This window comes from Ochlerotatus camptorhynchus, unplaced genomic scaffold (assembly GCF_037179485.1).
Source record: "Ochlerotatus camptorhynchus isolate MF236.1 unplaced genomic scaffold, CSIRO-AGI_Acam_v1.1 ptg001279l, whole genome shotgun sequence".
Classification (NCBI taxonomy): domain Eukaryota; kingdom Metazoa; phylum Arthropoda; class Insecta; order Diptera; family Culicidae; genus Ochlerotatus; species Ochlerotatus camptorhynchus.
Window position 1 is genome coordinate 2770 of NW_027041613.1, and position 25597 is coordinate 28366.

At 36.4% G+C, this 25597-nt stretch overlaps 1 protein-coding gene across 1 annotated transcript; it reads right to left on the reverse strand.

Annotated features, from left to right (window-relative positions):
• Positions 1-1102: 1102 nt before the first annotated feature.
• LOC135716564 (uncharacterized) lies at positions 1103-25597 on the reverse strand. The gene is made up of 3 exons (XM_065238990.1): positions 25379-25597; positions 12800-13020; positions 1103-1210 (listed from the first exon to the last, which is right to left on the reverse strand). The coding sequence occupies exons 1-3, from the start codon at positions 25593-25595 to the stop codon at positions 1103-1105; spliced, it is 546 nt and encodes a 181-aa protein (XP_065095062.1). The 5' UTR covers positions 25596-25597.

Sequence of the window (25597 nt, forward strand, 5' to 3'; positions counted from 1 at the left end):
ATATCCAGAACAAAATTATTGTTTTGGTAACTTTTCGATGTGCATTACACTTTTAAAATATGATCTATTAGGTACTTAAAGGTAGGTAGGAATAATTATAATTTGAATAGTCTATAGTTTATAAAAATATTAACGTCGATTTGACTATAGGGCTAGCGGCGCCGGTGGTGTAATGGTAAGCGTGATTACCTCTCACCCCAGCAGGCCTGGGTTCAATCCTAGTCGGCACCGCCGGGATGTTCTGAGGCATAACATCTCTGATCACGGGAAGTAAAGCCGTTGGTCCCCGGTTCATGAGTTGATGGGTCGATAGGTGTGGGAACTGCCTCCCTGACGTCGGTAGCATTGGTGCTCAGCTCGGAAATCAAGGAAAAAAAAACTATAGGGCTGTTCATAAACTATGTTGAAATGATATTGCTGATAGAATTGGAGAAATTTTAGACTCCTCTTCCACTAATTTTAGGCAGCCACGAACAGCCATACAATTAAAAAAAGTAAGATGTTGTATCCAAGACACGATCGTAGATTTGAAGTAGGATTACGTGCTCGGTATCAATATTCGGCGACTGTGTTAGGAAAACTGCTTTTTCACATCACGGAAACGCCTCGTTTTCTGATAACAAAATTACGCATTTTCGTGCACAAAACGCATTTTTTGGTTTATTCAATAGATAAAAAAAAACGAAAATTGATTGGAATCATACACATTCAAGATTTTTTTTTTTGCTTTTTCTAGCGTCCTGGAGAAAACCTTACCTTAATTCGAAGTTAATTGGTTAATTGACAAGGTCACGTGGTATTCGGTCATTGCAAGAATTTTTATGTACCACTTCAATTATGTTACGCATTTGACCATAAACGTTTTGTTGCTGAGTATATTATCAAAGAGCTTTGGGGCTGATGTAGCTGGCAGCAGGTGAGCGAACGGTAAATGAAAATTAACTCTTAAACAACAATAATTTATGGTGGTCCTGAAAAGAACCGCTTTGTTGTGATGGTTGAGTAATGCTGGGCTATTAGGTGTTTAACACGGATGAGGCTGGCGAGCTGTATGTTGTTTGGAACGAGGGTGACGCGCTTGGCGTAGATGGTCCACAGCGGCTTACGACGAGCAACTGAATCCGATCAGTAGCGGTGCAGCTTCTTCCTTCTTCTTCGATGAATCGAAGGCTCTTGAGGGCACCTTGATAGCTAGCTGCTTGCGGGGAGCCTTTCGTTGTGTAGTGGAGAAAAATGTACAACGCCAACGCGCCGAAAGAACTACTGCTGCTGCTACTTATGATGACCGAACACCATTCACAACACGCGATGATCGAATGAACACCGTTCAGCGAGACCGGATTTAATTCGATTTTGAAATCTGTTTTAGGGAAAGCGCTATTCACAGGCAATTGGTGATAATTTAAATTATCATAGCAACAGTAGCACATTCATGCAATTTATAATAGTGACCTTCCGAAAATTGATTAAGTTTTAATTGTATCAGATTTGCAGAAAAACTGTTGTTGATAATTTAAATTATCATAGCAACAGTAGCACATTCATGCAATTTATAATAGTGACCTTCCGAAAATTGATTAAGTTTTAATTGTATCAGATTTGCAGAAAAACTTCCTATCGATTGGCGAATTAAGAATTAAAATCCGGCCGCTATGAACAGAGTTACGCTAATACAATTCCACAACATTTTTAGTGACGAATTTCTATGTGAAATTAATTGGAAACAACCCAGAAACACACGTGAAATTTATAAGTCAAATGAATAGTCTTCTTCTTCTTCGCATTTCAAGCTTATTGCATATCGCATATTAGCTTATTGCGTGCTCTCAACTTAGTGTTCTAGATGCACTTCCACAGTTATTAATTGAGAGCTTTCGATGCCTGTACCATTTTTGCATTGGTATAATTGTGTGGCAAGTCCAATCATACTTCTATGCCCAAGGGAAGTCGAGAAATTTTTCAACCCGAAAAATTCCTAGACCGGACCGGGAATTGAACCCAGCCACCTCCAGCATGGTCTTGCTTTGTAGCTGCACCTTTACCGACTGAGCTAAGGGAGGCCCCCTTGTATGTATGTGTGGTTAAACATGACTTTTATGTGTACACATATTAAGTATGAGTCCAACACATAGACATCATTTGTTGATCACACTACATAAATTCATGTGTGGGACACATAAAAACAATCTTTGAAATGTTATCATTGGTCAAAACCTGACCACATTTCGTAGCGAGGTCGATTTTGGTTTTTTGTAATTGCACCCCCAACATGTTGCCGAAAAATGTCAAAAACAATAGTATGCACCGTACACTAGAGCAGGTGTAAAGATCCTGTTGGGAGGTAACATTCATGGAAAACAAAATGGTCATGAGTTATTCTCAAATCGTCAGCGTCAGCGTGACATTTTATCCATTGGGGTTAAAGGGAAGTCTCCTCTTTTGCAACACAAAGTGATAAATGTTCCAACATGGATTTATGGAAAAAAAAATAAAAAAAAAGCGCTCTACAATTACCAATTTGATGACACCAATTGGTAGCATCGAAATGTTTGAAGCATTTGATAAAGTCTATTGTGACCAAATAAACACCGGGCTACCAAAATCAGCTCACATAATCTTCATAAAAAAATTGAGAATCAGTGTCAGTTACTGTCATTATCTTTGTCGATGTCTTTACGTTTGTCAATGCCATTTTTATTATAAATGTTTTGTGGGGCCTCCTTTAGCTCAGTTGGTAAAGGCGCAGCTACAAAGCAAGACCATGCTGTAGCTGGTTGGATTCGGTTCCCGGTCAGGTCTAGGAATTTTTCGGGTTGGAAAATGTCTCGACTTCCCTGGGCATAGAGTATTATCAACCGGTGGAAACTAACGATTTTTAATTGGCTCACTGCTTGACTAGCCTATTGGTTCCAAACAAATCGATTAACGTGCCCCACTCTAGTCGAAATTCTAGTACTACACTATGTTTGTTTTGATTCACTATGAAAGTTTGACATTTAAAATGAGGGGTTCGTAGATTTTCCTATGTTTCGAGTGGTGCATCGATTAGCTTGGGACCGAAGAGAGTACCAAAGCTGAGCTAAAAAGTTGAGCACGTTTCTCAATAAGCTTCAAATGCTAAGAAGAAGAAGTCAATGAATTTGTTGTTGTCAATTCTTCGCTGCACACAGTGTAAGTATTTACGATTTTTTGACAAAACTCAGGTAATCATGACAGATCCTGACGCAGTAGGTGTATTTTCTCTTGCGCGTTGTTTTCAAAAATCAAAATGTCATGATTACCTGAGATTTGTCAATCATGTAAATATATACACGTCGTGAATAGAAGAATGTCAGTATTGTTATAAGTATTTGTGGAAGTATTTTTGTGCATACGTCTTTTTTTATGGTAAGGTTTTGGAAAACTTCAAAAGCCTGGCCTGTAATGTAGCTGGCACGGTGTGGTATCCACTAATTGCCTAGTGCAGCTCCACTAAAACCCACTGTCGAAGACCACATACTCTGGCGATTCGTCCACGCTCACACTCCGGTCAGAATAAATCCGAGGGACACTGTGTGTCCGAACCGATGCAGGTATTTTCTGAAGCAGCCGTGACCAGACTGCGTTAGGTGGAAGATGACTTCTCCGTGTTTTCTTTTCTTTCTTTCCTTTATTTAACGTCGGTCTCTGTTCCGTAATCTAGTGCCAATCACCGACGGACATCGATTGCCATCGATTGACGGCAATCGAATGTGCAGGAAGGCAGCTTCCACACCTGCATAGGATATCTCACCCATTCAAACACACATGGGCCGGGACCAACGGCTTTACTTCCCTTCCGAAAGACGTGACCAGAGATTTTTATGCCTCAGTAAAATCGCACCGGCCTCAGCTGGGATTGAGCCCAGACCCATTGGGGTGAGAAAGCAGTCCCGCTTACCACTACACCACCGGCGCCGGCTGTGTATTCTTTTCACCCAGGTCAAAAGAATCGGTATTAGTCTATGTGTTCATCTACCGTTCTACAGTTTCCTTTGGTTCTGCTTCGTTTCAAGCGCTGCAACCCAGTATCGACGACGACACTATGGTCAGAAGACGCCTCTTGCTACTGCTGGGCTGGGACCAGAGTTGTTCAGCATGATTCTACACACTTAGAAATAACTACTTCTACACAAGACGTTATCCCGAGGGGCACCAAGTAACTCTGCAAATATTTAGACTTGAAATCGACAGCAGTAGAATGAATGAAGGATAAACTGAAAGGCAGGCGAAAAATTTCTCTATCTACCGACCGATCTGAATGCGTAAAAACCGAACGCTAACGATTGAAATAACCGAGTGAGATATTTTTTAGCTCAGTGATTTAAATCAGTTGAATTGGTCACACCAGTTTTACAGTATTTGCGTGACGCTTACGCTTATGTATATATTTTTTTTCTCTGTTCGGGACCTAACACCACTGCGACCAGTAATTTGATCTATTGTAGTATATCCCGTGTCCTTAGTTTAGTGCATGTCGTATTACTCCATCACTTTTGAGAAATGATGAAATATTTGATTTGAAGTGTATCTTACTAATCATTGCAAATTACACGTATGCTATTACTTAGATCTGAATTTTACGCTACGTAAGTAATTCTCTGCGGCATCTCCTATAAATTTACAACGACTTTCGCGTAAATTTTCTGGACGTGTTCAGAGTACCTGTCAGGAAGCAGAAAAACTAGTCTGCCATTTTTCTTGTGCGTTTTGGTTGATTTCTAGTTTCATGACCAATCAATCTTCGTTATTTCAATTATAAAATCTTGTATATGGATGGCAATAGTAATGTTTGGTTGGCAATACGTGACAATTAGATGTATGTTTTTTTTTCTGTTTTCCACGGAAACAAAAACGGATTGCTGTAGTTTATGCTGGTCATGCTGCCCAGACCAGCTGGCTTATATACCGCCATGTTATTGGAACCAACATCTGAAACGTCACAATTTAAGTGTGAACTGCAATAATGGCGTGACTGGATTGTCTTATTTATATCAAATGGAATTATTTTCCCTTTTATGCCATATAAATGGTTGACTTTGTGGTAGAAAATCAGAAAATAATGCTCTATGAGTTCTTAGTTTATGTTTCACAAAATGTAAGCAAAAATATTAAGAATATCGGAAATATCAGTCACGCCTTTTTTGAAATTCTGGCTTGAATCTTCTATTTGTTTACAAATTATGAGCTGTCAGTGGGGCCCACGATTCGCGGGCCCGCAGCGATGTTAGCTCTCGTCAAGGCAAGGCAAACAAGATAGGGTTGCCACCTAGCTGGCCCAGACCGATAGAAGACGTTTCTAGCTTATATTCAAGCTAGGCCCCTATTAAGTAACAGTGACCAGAAATGACGCTTGACTTGACTTACATAATCTACCGAAAATGTCTTAGTTACTTAATAGTGAAAATTAATTGTGTAATACTTCTTATATAATTCAACTTTATTAATAGCTGTAAATATAAGATCTCTTAATTTTGAGTGTATTGGCTTGGAATAATTCCAAAGTCAGCCAGGTTTGGTAATAAAATTTAATCCTTACTAAAGCAGACCATCATGGTACAAGTAAAAAAAAAATCTGAACACGTGTAAGAATATGCTAAGGATACGTTAATTTTATGTGTTCTAGATTTAGCTTAAATTAACGTGTTTTTTTTCGAACTGTGTAGTTTAATCAACGCACTGAATTTGTGAATCCGTAATGATGACGTTTTGACAAATAATGATCAGCTTTAAAACAGGTGCCGCCCGAATAAAAATTTACCATGCCTATTGTTACAATACAATAAAACCTTTTGTAGCAACAATAAATGTTATTGTCAAAAAACAATAAAAATATAATAGAACTTATTGTTATGTACAATATAATCCATTGTTAATGGGACATTTATAATAAAAAAGGGGGGTTGATAGTTACCGTAACCATAAAAAAGTCAATTTTTTATCGAACAAATTTGATCTCATTACAATAAATTTTGTTGTTTTTTTTTTATTGTGCATAATTTTGACATCATTGAATTTTTTGTAAACTTATTGTGGTGACTGTTTGATTATTTGACCAATACAATAAGATTGATTGTCAACAATAGAATCTATTGTATTTTATTGATATTTTATTGTAATTTTATGGTTATTTTTATCCGGGCGACTAAAGTAAAAGTATGGACGTCTGCCAAAAGTTGGTTCAATGTTCGATTGGAACAAATTTTGTTCAGTTTTGTGGTGACAGCCTTCCATACTTTTACTAGAGTGCTTTAGTGCAGCGGATGAGCTCAATACACTCGAGAAAAGTTAACACGTCATTGGATGCTCGAGAGTTGGCGACACCATGTCTGGCAGCCGTTGTGATGTATTCAAATTAATGCATTTTATCGAGAAGCGTGCTTCTGTTAGAGTTGAAAATATTCCAAAACAAATCATAGCTTTATTTGTCGGAAAAAAAATGCATTTAGAGAAGTCCCCTGCTTGGGAAGCTCGAGCGTCAAAAGTGCGGGTAATTTTTTCATGAATTTTGCTTACCGTTTTTATGATTCATTTGGCATTTTTACAACTGAGGTTATGACCGAGAGTGACAAGAATTATACAGTGGAATATTGGAGGAGAAAGAAACAAAAATGTGTCTCCGGTGTAAAATGATGCAAGGCGTTTTATTTTTGCGTTTTTATTTAAACACTGAATTGATTGACTTTTCTGACGTTTAAAACACGCATACTTGCGTAATCACATATTTACACTTTTGCTACAGCCAAGAACGTTAGTTGGTTACCCGCATAAACTGAAACCATAACTTGACCTTACCGAAAATGGTTAAAAATTGTTTATAATCCCTGAACATTAACTAAAATGGTTATACAACATTCTATGAACGTTTGTGCTGTAAAGTTTGAACCTTTTGTATTATGGTATTTTAGAAGTGGACCTTACAAATAATGGACTGTTAAGAACCATTACCATTCAAAATAGTTGTTTTCTCCATACATTTTCGGAAAGAGAACTATATTAGAACCTTTTTACTTAGGTTTTGAGAACTTTAATTGTATTGGTTATGGTAGTCAGTAAGGTCCATGGATGGTTTTGTATTATCGGTCAACGTTACGTAGAATATATCGCGAATTGGTAATCATTAATTTACAAGCAATCAATTCGAAATATATTCCACATAAAGTTGGAACCATCCAACCATATCTAATACCATTAAAGTTATAAAATCATAAATAAAAAGGTTCTAATATAGAGATTTTCACGTTCGGTTGAATTGGTGCGATATGTGAGATCGTGTTAAAAAATATCCGAGGAAAATACATAACAAATCGATGTCAAACTTATTTTGACAGATCTACTTTCATACATTTTAAAGGTTAGCCAGAGGAAAATAATAAACAACTTTACACGGCGTTGCTCCAGCTAGTGTGCGTGCGCTACTAATTTCTATAATTCCTTTTCCGAAAATGTATGGAGAAAACAAGACAACAAGAATTTGGAATGATAATGGTTCTTAACAACCCATTATTTGTAAGGTCCACTTCCAAAAAAATGTATCACACAAAACATAACAATTTCAGTTAAAGTTTAGCATGGATTATAAACAATTTTTAACCATTATTGATAAGGTCAAGTATAGTGCGGGTATAGTAATTCTCAATTTCAGGTCATCAATACTCTCGACATAGAATGGACTATAAAGACACATAGAAAGTTCAGTACCTCAATTTTTGATAAACTGAACTCAATGGAAACGCGTTGGGTTATATTACCTCAGACCGTCTTCCTACCCTAATAAAAAATAACCATAAACGAACGATAACCCAAATCATTAAACTATTCCACAAATAGTTTGGATGATACCCAGAACACGTCGTTAAGCAAATTAACCATACAATTTTTATTAGGGTTGCCGGCTTGTTTCAACTCTCTTCGCTTTAATTTTTTTTTAGGAATTATGGAATCATGATATTGTATACATGTTAGTTACAAGAAGAGGTTCAAAAGTAAGCGTTTGACTCATACAATCTATCAATTTAGTATTCAGTAAGTCACAATCAATGATTTTATGATTCGTAAACATTCCAAAATGTTTGTATTGCCCAGTTTCATCTCGTGCGAACCCGAAATTTTTGTCAGAAATGAGTACAAACCTTGACCAGTGCTAATTTAAAACAAACGATCAAACGACATTTTCCAGCAAACAACCAGACCCAATCTTAATAGCTGATCCAAGATGGATCTAATGCCTTGTTCAGACTACAGAGTTGTAACATGTTATAGCGCTATCTTGAGGGTGGTTTCTGTTTTGCAACTATTTGACAACCGTTATAACATGTCAGTGCTAACATTTGAAAACGGCACAAAAGCCATTTGTAAACAAATGGTTTGTGGGCCCTTTACTCACTACTTGAAGTACACCCACGCGACACAACAGCAACATCGGGTAGGGGAAATTTTCCCCTTCCTGACGATGCTGTTGGTTTGCGTGGGCGTTCTTCGGGTAGCGAGTAAAGGGCCCACAAACCATTTGTTTACAAATGGCTTTTGCGCCGTTTTCAAATGTTAGCACTGATGTTATAACTCTGTAGTCTGAACGTACTATGAAACGCTTTCCAGACCTCCATATAACAACATGTTATAACGGTTGTCAACTAATTGAAACACAGAAACCACCATCAAGATAGCGCTATAACATGTTATAGCTCTGTAGTCTGAACGTACTATAAATAACTATAAACACACGTGGTGTTTGACAAATATAGAATAAAACTAGATCCAAGAGGGAATTTTACTGAAACAGTTTATCACTATCTCTATTCGCACGGTACACGCGATGATAATAGACGAGTGCACGGATGGATTTGAGTTCAATCACTCGACAAAAAGTGACACAAAAGCGGGGCCCTGTTTACTAAAAATGAACACATGAATAATACTCGCGTAACATTTGAAACGGGGCTATTAACTTTTGTACACAAAACTTGTTGAGCCCTTTTCACGCGAACCGAATACGCTCACGCAAACTAACAACACCATCAGGTAACCTATAGCATAGACGAGTGCTCGGGTGAACTTTTGTTCATATATTGTAAAACAAAATTGACACAACAGCGGGGCCCTGTTTACTAAAAATGAACACATGAATAATGCTCGCGTAACATTTGAAAAGAGCCCATTAACTTTTGAAAACAATTTGCTAGGTCCTTTTCACAAGAACCGAAGTACGCCCACGCAAACCAAAAGCACTATCGGGAAGGGGAGAATTTTCCCAACCCGATTGTGTTGTTAGTTTGCGTAGGCGTATTTGGTTCGCGCAAAAAAGGACTTAACAAGTTTTGTGTACTAAAATTGATAGACCCGTTTCAAGTGTTACGCTAGTATTATTCATGTGTTCATTTTTAGTAAACAGGGCCCCATTGTTGTGTCACTTTTTTTCAAGAGAGTGAACTCAAATCCTGGGTATTGCGAACTCTGTCGGTTTAATTTTTCAAGTGAGCAAGAAAACATCTTGAAAATCTTTCGAAGCTTCAAATTGTTTAGCTTGAACAGCTCACGAAATCGTATATATATATAGCGGCGCCGGTGGTGTAGTGCTAAACGTGATTACCTCTCACCCCAGCAGGCCTGGGTTCAATCCCAGTCGGCGCCGCCGGGAAGTTCTGAGGCATAACATCTCTGATCACGCCTTCCTTCGGAAGGGAAGTAAAGCCGTTGGTCCCCGGTTCATGAGTTGATGGGTCGATAGGTAGGGTCCAGGTGTGGGAGCTGCCTTCCTGGCACGTCGGTAGCGTTGGTGCTCAGCACGGAAAACAAGATCGACGGAAAAAACAAACCAAAGGGAAAAAAAAATCTCACTGCAGTCTGAAAAATTATCGAGAAAACACACCCAAGAAAAAATCGACTAAGTCCACGTAAACAGTACAACTAAACTGTCATCAGATTGAAGTTAACCCCGACGGTGCAAAACCTAATTAGTAAAATGAATATATGTTCAAGTATTTTTGTTTTAATGTGTGTTCAAATGTTAGCTTGTATTGATAGTAAGATTACAAAATTAATTTGTTTTCAAGCAGCCATGGGCGTGAAAATGGAGGATGTTATAAATTTGTATAAATTAATGTGTTATCTTTTAGACGCTGAAATCTCTTCGAGTGAATGAAACATTTATTTTTCGCAACATTGTATAGGTATAAAGTTCATTATCAGGGCTTAAACGCATCGCTAGGTTTTCAGAAGCGCTGCAGATGAAACCTGCGTGCCAAATGTGATTGATGCATAAATGACGTAGCATTTTAGGGTGACCAGCCATTTAGAAGAATACGCTACAAGGAGGAGGGGGTCCAAATGTGATGCTTAATTTAGCGTTTAACAAACGTTTAACCTTTGTTTATGTTGCATGAAGAACCAAATATGGCACCAAAATCCCCTTGTAGCATATTTTCTACATGGCTGGTCGCCCTAAAATGCTACATCTTCGTTAAAAGGAGTGAGATTTGAATTTAAGTATGGTAAGTTGAAGGTTATACATCTAGTATATCTGAAATATACTGATATCAAAAATTCATACAAGCGTTCAATTGTTATTTTTTTTTAAAGTGACAGTAACTCCGAATCATCCTGTACTGATCGAATATAGCAGAACGTCCCATTTAACTTTGTTTTTTAGCCTAATTACTTTTTGACGTAAGCACCAATACAATCCAATTAATCCGACTTTGTTACAGATTACATGTAACATGTGACATGTAATATGTTACAAGTAATATGTAACAAAGTTGGGTTAATGTTACATTGCATTGTAAGCTGCAAGTGTTTTCTATTTATGGATCAAAATTATAAATAAATTGACATGCTACATGTTACAAGTCACATGTCACATTTTTCATTTCACATGTTACATGTTACATGTCATATTTCACATTTCACATTTCACATGTCATATGTCACATGTGACATGTTACATATAATATGTATTAATTAATTTACTTATTTTCTTTATTTATTGATCAACCCGATTTGTGCCTTCCTCAAAATTTACGTTTGCTCGCTTTCTACACTCTATATACAATTCTCACACTGCCATATTCTAACGGAACTATCAACTGTAAACTTTCGTCTTCTCATCTGTCGTATAAAATGACCATCTGACGTCTGATATTTGACGTTAAGCCACTATGTTATTTATATGTTTCATCTGATTCAGTACACTGAAACCGATAGTAACTCAGAGATTAAGTTACTTTTACTCAGTTGTGAGTCACTTTTACTCATTCGCATGGAGACATTTCTAAAAGCGTAGGTCACTCTGCGCATGAGTAACCTAGAGTCGGTGTATAATGAGTCACGCCAAGAGTGAAGCCAAGTCTACCTATTGAACTGTCAAACCAGCTACCTATCGTGCAAAGTAAACAAGCATTACGATGCTATGAAAGGTCCACGAAAGGTATTGCAATTAAATATTAAATATAACCGAAGAAATGATCATATACACGCAGTGAGCATTACATTTGTCATGCGATACGTTTTGTATTTTTCCTTAAGATAATTCCACAAAATCACTGATATAATGATATACTACAGCCGTTATTTTTTCCTCGCTAGAAGTCATTTGTCCTTTTAAGCAAGTAATATTACACCATATTTTCGACATGATTGTAGTGCATCCACTTTGACGTGATATCAAAATTATTTTTTGCTGTGTAGAGTAACCTACACTTTTAGAAATGTCTCCATACGAATGAGTAAAAGCGAATCACTCTTTGAGTAAGATTCGTTTTCAGTGTACTTGCGGAAGTGATTCCAAACTTTTCTGGATTGACTCAGTATTTTTCAAAGAGAATCAATGTTTTTCTGAAGTGAATCAGTACTTTACAAAGTGATTTTAAACACTTCTGAAGTGATTCAGTATATTTTGAAATAATTCAAAACATTTCCTAAGTGATTCAGTACCTTCAAAAGTGACTCCGAACATTTCTACAATGATTGACTATTTTCAGTACCTTCAGAAGTGATTCCGAAAATGATTTCATTTATTACGAAGTGATTCTGTACTTTCAGAAGTGATTGGAAACATATATGAAGGGACTCAGTACATTCCGAAGTTAATCCAAACTTTTCTGAAGTGATTCAGTCCTTTATGAAGTGATTGCAAAGTTATCCAGTGATTTCTTACATTATTCAATACTTTCCGAAGTAATTCCGAACTGAAGCGATTCAGTCCTTTTCGAAGTGATTCTGATCATTTCTAAAGTGATTCTGTACTTTCCGTACACAGCAAAAAAATAATTTTGATATCACATCAAAGTGGATGCACTACAATCATGTCGAAACTTTCATGTAATTTTTATGACCACATAAATAAACAAATGAAGTAAAAGCAGCGTAATGTCAGTTCATGCATTGTATTAATGATAATTTTGTCCTTTTTAGCAAGTTTACACCATATTTTCGACATGATTGTAGTGCATCCACTTTGACGTGATATCAAAATTATTTTTTTGCTGTGTAGCGATTTTGGACTTTTTATGTGATTTCGAACTTCGAAACTAAATTGATTATGATTCAAAACACTTCTAACGTGAATCACTGCTTACGAAAGTAATTCCAATTACTTTGACACATTTTATTTGAGTGATGCTAAACTTTTCGTGGTGATGCAATATTTAAATGAGTGTTACAATACTTTTCTATGCTAGCTCATATTTATGACGGTAGTGTAGGAAGACCAAAATGTTGTTTAATTTAATCGCACTCTGTACATTATGCTATCATAAAAAATTGACGGGATGAGTATACTTACAAAATTTTTCACGGACTCCTCGACTGAACCAAGTGATGTATTAAGTTGCTCCTTGATCCTGGTCATGTCGTCTTTAGTCACACTATACCGAGTAAATTCGTATTTTTGGTTGTTATTGTGATGGCATGGATTGTACCAGTAGGAAACGGGGGAACCACCGTTAGGTCGAGTTTGTACTATTGATACGAAGTATAGTAAAATTGCAACAATATCAGAGATCCCTGCAATAAAAATTAATAAATATCAAAAATGAGTTATGAAACTAATATACACTAATTGAACACATGCTGTTATACTATCAGAAGACCCAAATGACATAATGATGAGAATCCATTTAAAAAAATTGGCAACGTGATAAACTTTTATCCGTTTCTGCGGACAAAAGTATATCACCCCATTAACTGTTGTGGAAAACTGATGTTCTGTGCTTTTTTCCGCAGAGTAAATTCCCAGAATGGACAAAAATATTTTTCCATGCTATTTTATTCAGATGGATCATTGTGTAAGAAATCCTTAGCTAACATATTGCTACGCACTTGAAACAAATTCCAAGTCTTAGGTGCTTAGATCTTAAATTCGGCATTTCATTGTTCGTCTTTTTTGAAAAGAATAACTGAGATCAGTGCATCATAATACTGTCTTCTACGTTATTGTGATGCCAATTACCAGGATCCGTATTAAGCAGTTTTTGGCAATTTTATAGGTAGTGGCGCAGGTGATGTAGTGGTAAGTGTTATTTCCTCTCACCGCAAAGGGCCTGGGTTCAATCCCAGTCGGTGCCGCCGGGATTTTCTGAGGCATAAAGGGTGATACGGTCAAAATTTGGTCAATATCAACTTGACGTATTTCTTTCAATTTTGCATTTAAAAAACCTGAACACCCCTCATTTTGAAGGTGTGTGTGTGTAGAATGTTGCTCCTATTTTGATTTTGGAATTCACTCTTCAGTTGTCAAAATGCCGTCCAAGCAAGAAGAGCAGCGTATCAAAATTTTGCTCGCGCATCGCGAAAATCCGAGCTACTCGCACGCAAAGTTGGCAAAATCGCTAAAAGTTGCCAAATCAACCGTTACAAATGTAATTAAAGTGTTTGGGGAACGTTTGTCGACAGCCAGGAAGTCTGGATCGGGGGGAAATCGAAAACCGGAAGCCGCTGAGACGACAAAGAGAGTTGCCGGTAGTTTCAAGCGAAACCCTAACCTCTCTCCGAGATGCCGCAAATAAGCTGGGTGTATCGTCTACAACCGTGCATCGAGCCAAAAAACGAGCCGGACTATCGACTTACAAGAAGGTAGTGACTCCAAATCGCGATGATAAACAAAATACGACGGCCAAAGCGCGATCCCGGAGGCTGTACACGACGATGCTGACGAAGTTTGACTGCGTGGTAATGGACGACGAAACCTACGTCAAAGCCGACTACAAGCAGCTTCCGGGACAGAAGTTTTATACGGCAAAAGGAAGCGGAAAGGTAGCAGATGTTTTCAAGCACATGAAACTGTCAAAGTTCGCAAAGAAATATCTGGTTTGGCAAGCCATCTGTACCTGTGGCTTGAAAAGCAGCATTTTCATAGCTTCCGTGACTGTCAACCAAGAAATTTACGTGAAAGAGTGTTTGAATAAACGTCTGCTGCCTTTCCTGAAGAAACACGGTTGTTCCGTACTGTTTTGGCCGGATTTGGCATCTTGCCATTACGGTAAAAAGGCCATGGAGTGGTACGCCGCCAACAACGTGCAGGTGGTTCCCAAGGACAAGAACCCTCCCAACACGCCAGAGCTCCGCCCAATTGAGAAATACTGGGCTATTGTCAAGCGGAACCTAAAGAAGACCAAAAAAACTGCTAAGGGCGAGCAGCAGTTCAAGGCAAACTGGCTTTCTGCGGCGAAGAAGGTGAACAAGGTGGCTGTACAAAATCTGATGGCAGGGGTCAAGCGTAAGGCCCGGCAATTCGGATTTGGAAAAGCGGAAGCCTAACTGAATATTTTCCCTGAATTTTATACGAATTGAACTTGAAAAAGAAATTTAATTTGATTTTTTAAATAAACGATTTCACCGATTTACACGCGTTTTCCCTTGACCAAATTTTGACCGTATCACCCTTTAAAATCTCTGATCACTGAAGGAAAGTAAAGCCAAGGAAGACGTGACCAGAGATTTGTATGCCTCAGAAAAATCCCACCGACCTCGGCTGGGATTGAACCCAGACCCATTGGGGTGAGAAAGCAGTCACGCTTACCACTACACCACCGACGCCGGCTATCATAATTAAACATTCTACAGTATTCTACATTATTAGCTTCTGCTTTACTAATCCTGAAAACAAATCGACCAATATATAAAAAAAGCTGCCAGAGGGTAGAGCTTACATATTTTTTTTTTAATGGTTCTGATTAAGGATTCAATCGTGAACTGTTGAGGTGCCATTGTCTTCGTTCGGTTTACCTGGACAATATATGAGGCTGGTTGATAAAGAAAAAGTCATAATTCTTTTATTCGATGTTTACCTTGCAGAACAAGCCATCACATTGCATTAAAATGCAAAACAATGTAAATCCATCTGTTTTTTTTTTTCCTTTGGTTTGTTTTTTTGTCGATCTTGTTTTCCGTGCTGAGCACCAATGCTACCGACGTGACAGGAAGGCAGCTCTCACACCTGGACCCTACCTATCGACCCATCAACTCATGAACCGGGGACCAACGGCTTTACTTCCCATCCGAAGGAAGGCGTGATCAGAGATGTTATGCCTCAGAACATCCCGGTGGCGCCGACTGGGATTGAACCCAGGCCTTCTGGGGTGAGAGGTAATCACGCTTACCACCACACCACCGGCGCCGTTCGATCCATCTGTTTTGAACAGTAGTGTGATTTTATGTGCAATACATTTGAACAGTGTTATTTTTACAATTACTGATAGCATGATGTATGGATATTTGAACACTTTGGTAAATTAGTCGGTTTTAAACCAAGCAAAGATAAACATATTTGGTAGGCTAGTTCTGTACAAATAAGAGCCACCAGCGGTACCACATATGTTTTTCGAAAATGATTAAATTGCAGATTTCACACCTTATTTGCGTCCTCGCTAAAAATAAGTACACAGGACTCACATGAAGTGTGAAATCTGTAATCGAACCATTTTAGAAACAAACGTATTTGGTACTGTAGTAGTGCTGCTTTCAAATAAGTTGATTTGTCAATTTTCAGGTCTGTGAAAAATAGTTCTGTGCAATTATTTTTTGTGTAAGAGTGGTGAAAATGCGCAATAATTTCGTCCGACTCAACATTTTCATACGAAATAAACTGGCGTAAGCCATTACAAATCATAAAAAGAATTTTAAAAAGTCAGTTGAGAATTGAGAAATGTTTGTAAATAAGCAATCATCCTTACATTAGTAGAAACATTACATTTGTTTGAACAAACCCGTTTAAAAAAGAGAAGTTATGTGCGGGTTCTGCTTGAGCGGAAATCAGTTTAAAAACCTACCAATTCCTCTTCAGGGAATAAGTTAATCCAAGGATAACCAAAGGAACTGTATTCTTGTTTGTTTTCGGCGGTATCTGTTCCGCAAGCGAGTGCCAGTCATCGCCGCCACACCTGAACCCTATATATTGAAACCATGGACTTATCGCACACATCGATCGAGACCAACGGCTTTACTTCCCATCCACAGGACAACGTGACCAGATATATTACACCTTAGATAATCGCAACGACTGAACCCTTTGGAATTAGAAAGCAATCACCCTAAACAAATAAAAGAAACTTTACATCTAAAAAGTTAGACGTGCAGGAAATTTTTTGAAACACTTTGGATGTTCATCAATTTATTGATTCATTTGTGTCAAATATAGTGTCTTATTATTTTCAACCCAAAATTTTGCATCTTAAAGAAGAAAAAATCGTTTAAAAACGTCGATTACCAACTGGATAAAATATACAGTGCATCCAGTAATTTCCCATACAGCTGTTCTTATACTAAAAGAAACCACACGCCCACAATTCAAATAGATAAGTTTCTGAAATCTTAGTTGCTGGTTCGATGACGGTATCAAAAAATAGTTATAAACCCTTTTTTCATTCAAAATCTATAAAACATATTGTTTGTAAAAATTGATGGTTACACACAGCAAAAAATTAATTTTGATATCACATCAAAGTGGATGCACTTCAATCGTGTCAAAAATATGGTGTAATATTACTAGCCAAAAAGGACAAAATTATCATTAATACAGTGCATGAACTGACATTACGTTGCTTTTACTGCATTTGTTTATTTTTGTGGCCATAAAAATTACATGAGATTTTCGACATGATTGAAGTGCATCCTCTTGAATGTAATATTAAAATTTATTTTTTGCTGTGCAATTAATAAACAAACAACTTATTTTATATTGATGGACCCATGTTAGACCCATAGTTCCAACTTCACTACTACTACTTAATCAGTTTAAGTGATGCATTCAAAATGTATAAATATACCACTGTGCGGAAATACAAAACAAAATTTAATTAAACAATAATGGGACTTTTATTATTATTATTATTATCCGACAGGTTTGTGCCGAAGGTTCTCAGAATACTTTGAAATTTTGCTCAGAGGTGTAGTTTATGATCATATGAACGAAACAAAAATTCAAATTTAGGGTGGTAATTTTTCCGGAAAACCTTTAGTTTAATACTTCGAAGATACATAACTCATTGTAGATTAAATGTTTTATAGTAAAATTATAAGGAAACATATTCACGATGAAATCACAAAGAAAAGCAGGAAAAACACACTTTCTGAGCAATGATTTTTTTTCAAATGCGTTTCTGAGTTATGATTATACAACTAACTTCCCAGAAAATTTAATTTTAGCTTATACATAGTAAAAACATTGAAATCGTAAGGAAATTATCTCAGCATTCCATGATCTGAAAAACTCTTTCATGAAAATTTTTACGGTTTAAGAAAATTGAAAAAAGCAGATTTTTTTTTCCGAATAGTGATTTTTTTCTAAAAGGCAATGATGTTGCATGACAGTTTCTTTTCATTCACTGTTAAACAAATTCAGGGTGGTCTCTCCCACCATTTTTGGGTAATAGATTTTTAAAGTGACACATGGGGAAGTATGTTTTAAAAAATCATAAAATTGCCTACAAGACAATTTCTGCAGTATATAATTGTTAAATTTAATTTTTCGTTGACAATTGTTGATAATCAACACTTGGTGATTATAGGGTGTCATTTCACGTAATTTTTGCCTTAAGGAGGACATACACACTTAGAAATTATCGCCGACTTCGGTAATTTTTTACCGAAATCTGAACAGCTGAACGTTTCGGTAAAATTTATGCAATTCAATTAAATTGCTTTTCAGCTACTTTGAAACTAAATCTCCACTAAAATGACAAGATTTGATTAATTAAACAAGGTTTAACATGTTTTGATATTATTTTCAAATTCAATAGCCTTTAAAATGAAGGTCAAAGTTTTACCTTTAAGTTTTCGCTGATCTGATTTCGGTAAAATTTACCGAACATGGAAACAAAATCTTAGTGTGTAGTGTAGCAGTGCGTCATGTTCGGGAAAATCGAAATAGTTGAAATTAAGCCAGTGGTGGCTATATACAATTTTCATACTGCCGTACTCTAACGGAACTATCAACTCTATACTTTCATCTCCTCATCTATCGTATAAAATTACCACTTTAAGTCTGTTATTTGACGCTTAGCATCTTCAAGTTGACATTAATATTTTATTAACCTGCAGCCAGACATCATAAATTTTTCTATTAAAATTGTGCCAGAACGTCTAGTTTTCTATAGTATAAATATTAGTATAATTTCTGGATACACTGCATATTGGGGTGCTTCGTTATGAAAAAAGTGACGAATTTCTTATAGGTCACCCTTCAGTTTGTTGCATTGCCTCAAAATATGAACCTCTTGAAAAAAAATTGTTAACATTGATGAAGGTTTATAATCGCGTAAAATATTTGAAATGTGTATGGGAATTACTATAGAAGAATTAAAAAAAAAACACGTAAATCGCTCTAAACCGTCCAAACATTGGAGAAAAAAAACAACATGTTGTTGCTATGGCAAGGACCAAAAAGTATGTTGTTGTTACGATCAGTGTTACAGCATATCAAGAAAGATATGCGAGAAAATTACGAAATGTGGTAAATTGACAGATATGTGCAAGACAAAAACGCCAATTTCAGCATATAAACAACATAATTGTTGATCATTGTCAACGTTCGGAAAACTACAACCAAAGTTAGAGCAATGTAAATGAAAATCAATAATTTCCCTTACTAATTCACCAAAATCTCCATACAAATTTCAAATCATTTGCGCGACCTCTAAACCTTCATTAATCTTTACCATTTTGAGCACAGGCTCATATTTTGAGGCTATTAATAGAACTGCAGGGTTGCCTATCAGAAATTCATCTTTTTTCAAAATGAAACACCCTATCAACAATCAATACGAAACTATCGATTTTCAATTGGCTCACTACTTGGCTAGCCTATTGGTCCCAAGCAAATCGATTAACGTGCCCCATTCTAGCCGAAATTCTAGTACTACACAATGTTTGTTTTGATTTGCCATGAAAGTTTGACATATAAAATGAGGGGTTCGTGGATTTTCCTATGTTTCGAGGGGTGCATCGATTAGCTTTGCACCGAAGATAGTACCAGAGCTGAGCCAAAAACTTGAGCACTTTTCTTCGGGACCTACTAGTCCTAGAGTTACCTCTATGACCCTACTGCATATATAATAGAGTTTTTGAGTAGTTTCCTTTCTTTCAGATGGAGATGAACTAGCCCGTGGCTAAAAATCTTCTAAATAAAGTTAAAATAAAACTCTCTTCCAGATTCTAATTTTTGGGATGAACATTATTGAACACTATGAGCTCTAAACCGTCCAAAGTTAGGGAAAATTTTACCGTACCTGCTAGTGGTGTTAGTAAGCGTGTGCGAGCTACCAGTTACGCCAAATCGACGATCAAATGCGTTGTTTTCAAAAGCTGATACGTCCCTTTGAAAAAATAATCGAGAATTGATGATTATAGGGTGTCATTTCACGTAATATTTGCCTAAAGGAGGACATAGTATAGCAGTGCGTCAAGTTTGCAAAAGCATCAAGTATGGTGCTTTTATGGTATGTAACATATATGAATACAATTTTCGTATACATGCACCTGAAACCTGATTCTTGTCATTTAGTATACATAGTACAAATTACAGTAACATTTTGTACACCATTTGGCATCATTTGTGACGTTTATTTTTTAACTAAGTGCTGGTAGAATAAGCTGTCTTGATACTAATTATTATTCTTATTAAATTAATTAAGAAAAGCTCACGCAGGAAAATAAAAAACTAAAGAATTTTTCTTACTTAATGACATTTCTTCACATTTTCATTACATGGGAGGTAAAGTATTTTCTTCACGCTCAACATCTCCGTCTGTTCCCCGTTGATTATTACAGATAATTTGTCTCGTTTTGTTTTATATCCATTTACTCTTTATCAGCAATTATGGTAGATTAACTATAAAGAGAGATTTTGCTCCCCTGTCGTGTCGTGCCAGTTGTTACCTGCGTTGAATGCGCTCTCCAGCTAGGCTGATATTTTCCTATGTGATATTTTTCTCGTCTTGAAATTTTCTCGCGTAATTCCGGTACAAGAAAATCAATTATGTGTAATTAATATTGCTTACACTAGGCTCCGCGCTAATTGATAAATCGCGGCTCGTTGTAAATTAAATATTTCGCGTTTTTACGGGAGCGAACTCGTGCTGGTTGTTGAAGCTGTTTTGTGGGCGACAAACACAACAACAAACACAAAAACAACTTCTTCCGATCAAGCGCGAAACCGGTGATCAAAGATTAAAAGATAAATAAAACTTTACCACCATAAACAACAGGGACGACGCACGAAAGAGGAAAAAAGGTTCTCGGCCTGCTTTAACGACTGCCATCATGTTCTCTTGCTACTCGTGCTTCCCGCGCAACTTTTTGGGGAATTGGTAGTTGGTGTCGGATCGAAGCAGATTGGGCGAAAACAAAGAAGCAGTCGCCAATTTCAAACGAGCATATAAAATAACGTTCCCATGTCTGCATCATGCGGTCCTTTGAGACGTTTTGGTGCGACTAGGTACCTGACAAAACACAGCACAAACCGATGTATCCAGTAACCACACGACCTCCCCTGAGGATTGCTAAAAAAAATCGTCTCGATGCTTCATGTTATTATTTTTATTGTCTATTTAAAAAAAAATCAAAACGCTTCACTAGTAAAATGCTTTGCTAGTCCATACTAGCGAACTTTGATATTAGGGGTTTTCACTATGCGCATCTAAGACATATAAGCTACCGTAAGAATATCAGGGTCCATTGGAGTGTACTGTAAGTTTACACATTTACGAGGGTGTACATGTACGTTACAATACGCTTTGTGAATACCCTTATTGTGTTTTAGTGGCAAAAGTAGTATCGTGCACTACTTAGGGGAGAATATTCCATAATACGACCCTGGCGATAATATGGCCCACGCAATGTTTTGTTGTTTTCGTATTACAAATTCTGGGATTTGATGTGCCAGAATGCTAGTTCAAGTACTGCACTAGCAATGCAGCTCGTTAAATTCATGCAGGGCTATTTTACCCCAGGGGTGCGTTTTAGACCATACTACCCTATTTTGTTTCGACAGACTACTGTTTATTACGATCCTTCGTAGCACAGCGACATGGACTTTATAATTTTAGAGCAAGGGAACCCGAAATCTTTTCCTTACAATTTCATCATCTTTGATAAGCATGATTCATTTGCGTATGAGAGCCAACCTAACTTTGGATCACGAACATAACATTCTTCAGCCAGCAGTATGAATCATTGGCTTCCGCTGTTTTCGTGCGTATTAACGTAAACGTAAACCTGCACAGTGAGTAGGTATGTCCCTCTGGTCTTCCTATACGCTTTCTCATCTATACATCGAAATATGAAACAACCTTGCGAACATGGTAATTCGAATAAATTTGCCAGGCTTCCACCTCCTGTACTAAGTATTGAATTTTGATTGGAATTTAGAAAAATTCCGGTCGTTTGCAGACAAAGAGTGCTACAGTTTGAGTCATACTTGTTCGTTTACCAGTCATTACGATTTATGGGGCAAAGTTCCCAAAAAAAAATAATTATAATAAAACAACGAAATAACGATAATTTTTACTATTGAATTTCGAATACATTAAAATGTATTGTTAAATTGTTGTACGGGAGAAAAAAAATTAAATAAAATTCGTTTTTCAACTATTCTCCAAGCATTCTCCAACAATGAAAATTAATGTGATGAGATCAAATTTGTTAACAAAAAATCCATTTTTTTTATTTTTTAAGTTGCTTAACAACCCCCTTTTTATTATAAATTTATCAAATACCATGATTTTCATTGTTGTGAACCAGGGTTACTTCCACTCACTTGCTAAAAATAAAAATTTTCGAAATTATGGAATCATGAAATAGTATAATGCAAATTAGTACTTGTAAGTTACAAGAAGAGGTCGTGATTGATTGATTTCTTTATTAAAGAGACTTTCAGCCGTAGGCTGGTTCGTCTCTGAAAAATAATATAAAAAAATACAGTTGATTCAAATTAATTTTTTTTTTTCACTTTCTTCCTAGCTGCTTATTTTTGCTCCTCGTCTTGACTGGTGAGTCCGGAACTGACAATTCGTCTTCTTTTTCTTCCATCGAATTTTCATTTCCTGCTGATTCATCATTCTGGCAACCCTGGTTCGTAATATATTGTTTCGCATTGTTGTGTTTTTGTTTCGTTGACAGCCGTCGTTTGTTGGTGACGGATAGAAATTCATCCGATTCACTATCCGTCGATTCTTGTGCGCTATTGTGAAGTATATGTTTGACACATAAAATCTGTCAATATTGCTTTCAGTGCGCCACAATCATCGATTTTACGACTCGTGATTACGAGTTGATTGTGACGCTCTCAAAGCGAAATTGACAGTTTTTATGAGTCAAACACATACTTTACACCCTCTTCTTGTTACTTAAAACTGCAACATAGGATTATAACATCTAATGATTGCATTAATCCGAAAAATATTTTTTTATAGCAAGTGAGTGGAAGCAACCCTGTTGTGAACCATGAATTTCGTTGTGATTTTATGGTAATCGACAAAAATGTCCAAAGTTTTGACAATAAATATCATGGTTATAATGACAATGAAAATCATTGTATTTTTATTGGATTATTTTAACGGGTAACTACCCTTAGAGATCTTCAAATAACTCGACTGTAAATCACTTTATTTAGTTTTCGATTGTTTGATCGAACATAGGGCATGTACGTCACGAGTATTATTTAGTTATAATCTGTTTGCATTAAGCAAATATTTGACTTTAAATTCAATAATTGTTCTGATCATTTAAGACGTTTAAATCCCAAAAGCTACATTTATTTCAAATTAAATATGTAATTCGATTGAAACAAGAATGAATACTGCTGATCTGATCATTATTTAAACCTACAGAACATTTATATCTCTTTTGAGTGTATTTGTCTCTATCTATCTGTGCACATGGATTTTACGAGAACTGTGTAAAAGTGATGTAATGTAATGGAATGTACAGCTGTAATAAGCAAATAAACTTGCTCCAAAATCAATATGTATAAATAAAAAAATCGATCAATCATCACCGATTTCTGCGATAACAATAGAGTTTAATTATTAATTTATATGGTAATCGTCAATGCATTTCTTAAAATTTATCGAGCAGCTACGAGAGCTATAAATAAAAAAATTTTAAAATCGGGCTGTGAAAGCTTTTACAAGTTTGAATTAGTATGCCTAGATGATAAAGAAAACATGTTTTTCTTTAGATTTTCGATATTATTTTTCAATGTTTTTAGAAAACTAAAATCGTAAATTTTGTCTGCGGCTTATGATAATATGATGATAATTTGTTGCTAAAATAATATTAAAACAAAACAGCTGACATTTCCTTGCATAATTTAATAAAGGTTTTTTTTTTTTAAATTACTTCTTGAGCTAGATATGCAAATACTGTTTTTTAATACATATAAAAAGACTAAATGAAAAGTGACCCATAAAAATAATCGCTCAGACTGACTCATATTCTGCTCGAAAAAAGCACCTGATGAAACATTTTATTAGTAGTCTAAAATATAGGGATACTAATAAGAAATCCTCGGTTCTATAAAATTTGAAGTTCCTTGAACCACTACTACTATTTTTGATGTGAACTCAAACAAAGAATCGCGCCAAAATAAGCAGTACAGATAAAAAAAATCTGAATGTTAACTATCGCGCAAAAACACTCCTCGTGAAAAAATATGGCTATAATTGGCATAAACAGCGAAATTGCTGATTTATGCGATATTGCACTTAAATTTACATGAACAATAGTGTAAATTTCCGCAAAATCTAGCGTTAACTACATGTGCGCTATATATTTCAAAGTTTTATATGAGTTTTTTAAACACACCCAATTCCCTAAATTTTTATCAAATTTAGACTCGGAATACAAAAAGTTCAAATCAGCTAAAATTGTGCATAATGTGGTGCTATGGATATCACATACGATACTACCACATTGAAACACTCTAAGCCTCCTATGCACATAACTTCTTCTTCTTCTTCTTCTTCGCATTTCAAGCTTATTGCATATCGCATATTAGCTTATTGCGTGCTCTCAACTTAGTGTTCTAGATGCACTTCCACAGTTATTAATTGAGAACTTTCGATGCTTGTACCATTTTTGCATTGGTATAATTGTGTGGCAAGCAGGCATGGAAAATCATTTGCATTCATTTCATGCATTCATTTACATTCATTTGCCTCTAACTTTTTTCATCAACAGCATTCCGCAAAATGATGTATAGAGCTTTAGTAGGTTTTGTTATTAGCTACAACTTTTGCCCATAACTCAAATTCGTATCTCTTATGTATGACGAACCAGAGCGAACAGAAGCCCCTACTGTTTTTCAGTGAATGTATTTTACATTCACTGAAAAACAGTAACAAGTTCTGCCCGCTCTAATTCGTGATGCATAAGATATACAGATTTGAGTTATGGGCAAAAGTTGTAGCTAATAACAAAACCTACTAAAGCTCTATACATCATTTTGCGGAATGCTGTTGATGAAAAAAGTTAGAGACAAATGAATGTAAATGATTGCATGAAATGAATGTAAATGATTTTCCATGCCTGGTGGCAAGCAAGTCCAATCATACTTCTTCAGGGAAGTCGAGACATTTTCCAACCCGAAAAATTTCTAGACCGGACCGGGAATTGAACCCAGCCACCTCCAGCATGGTCTTGCTTTGTAGCTGCGCCTTTACCGACTGAGCTAAGGGAGTGTCCCTGTGCACATAAATAAGAATGATTAATAAAAATGCTATATTTTCGGTTTCTGTATTATTTATAATTATATTACACCGGCAAATGTATCCACATATAACAGATTATTTAAAATTATATGTTAATTCTATGTAACCTAATTGTTTCTTCCAGCAAACCACAAACTTTAAATGAAATGATCACTTACTATGAGACATTAGCGTCACTCTCCGAATTGAAATTTGGTGTTTCTTCAGGTGCTTCATTGCAACACGTTCGCGGAAAGAACGTACAGGCCTGGTGATCTGCTCGACCACTAGACAGTCGTACTTTCTGGTGATGTTGGCGCTATTTTGGTCATTGCCCGTTATTAGCCTGTGTATTGATAGAACTTGATTTGTTCCACTAATCTGCTCAACGTACATAT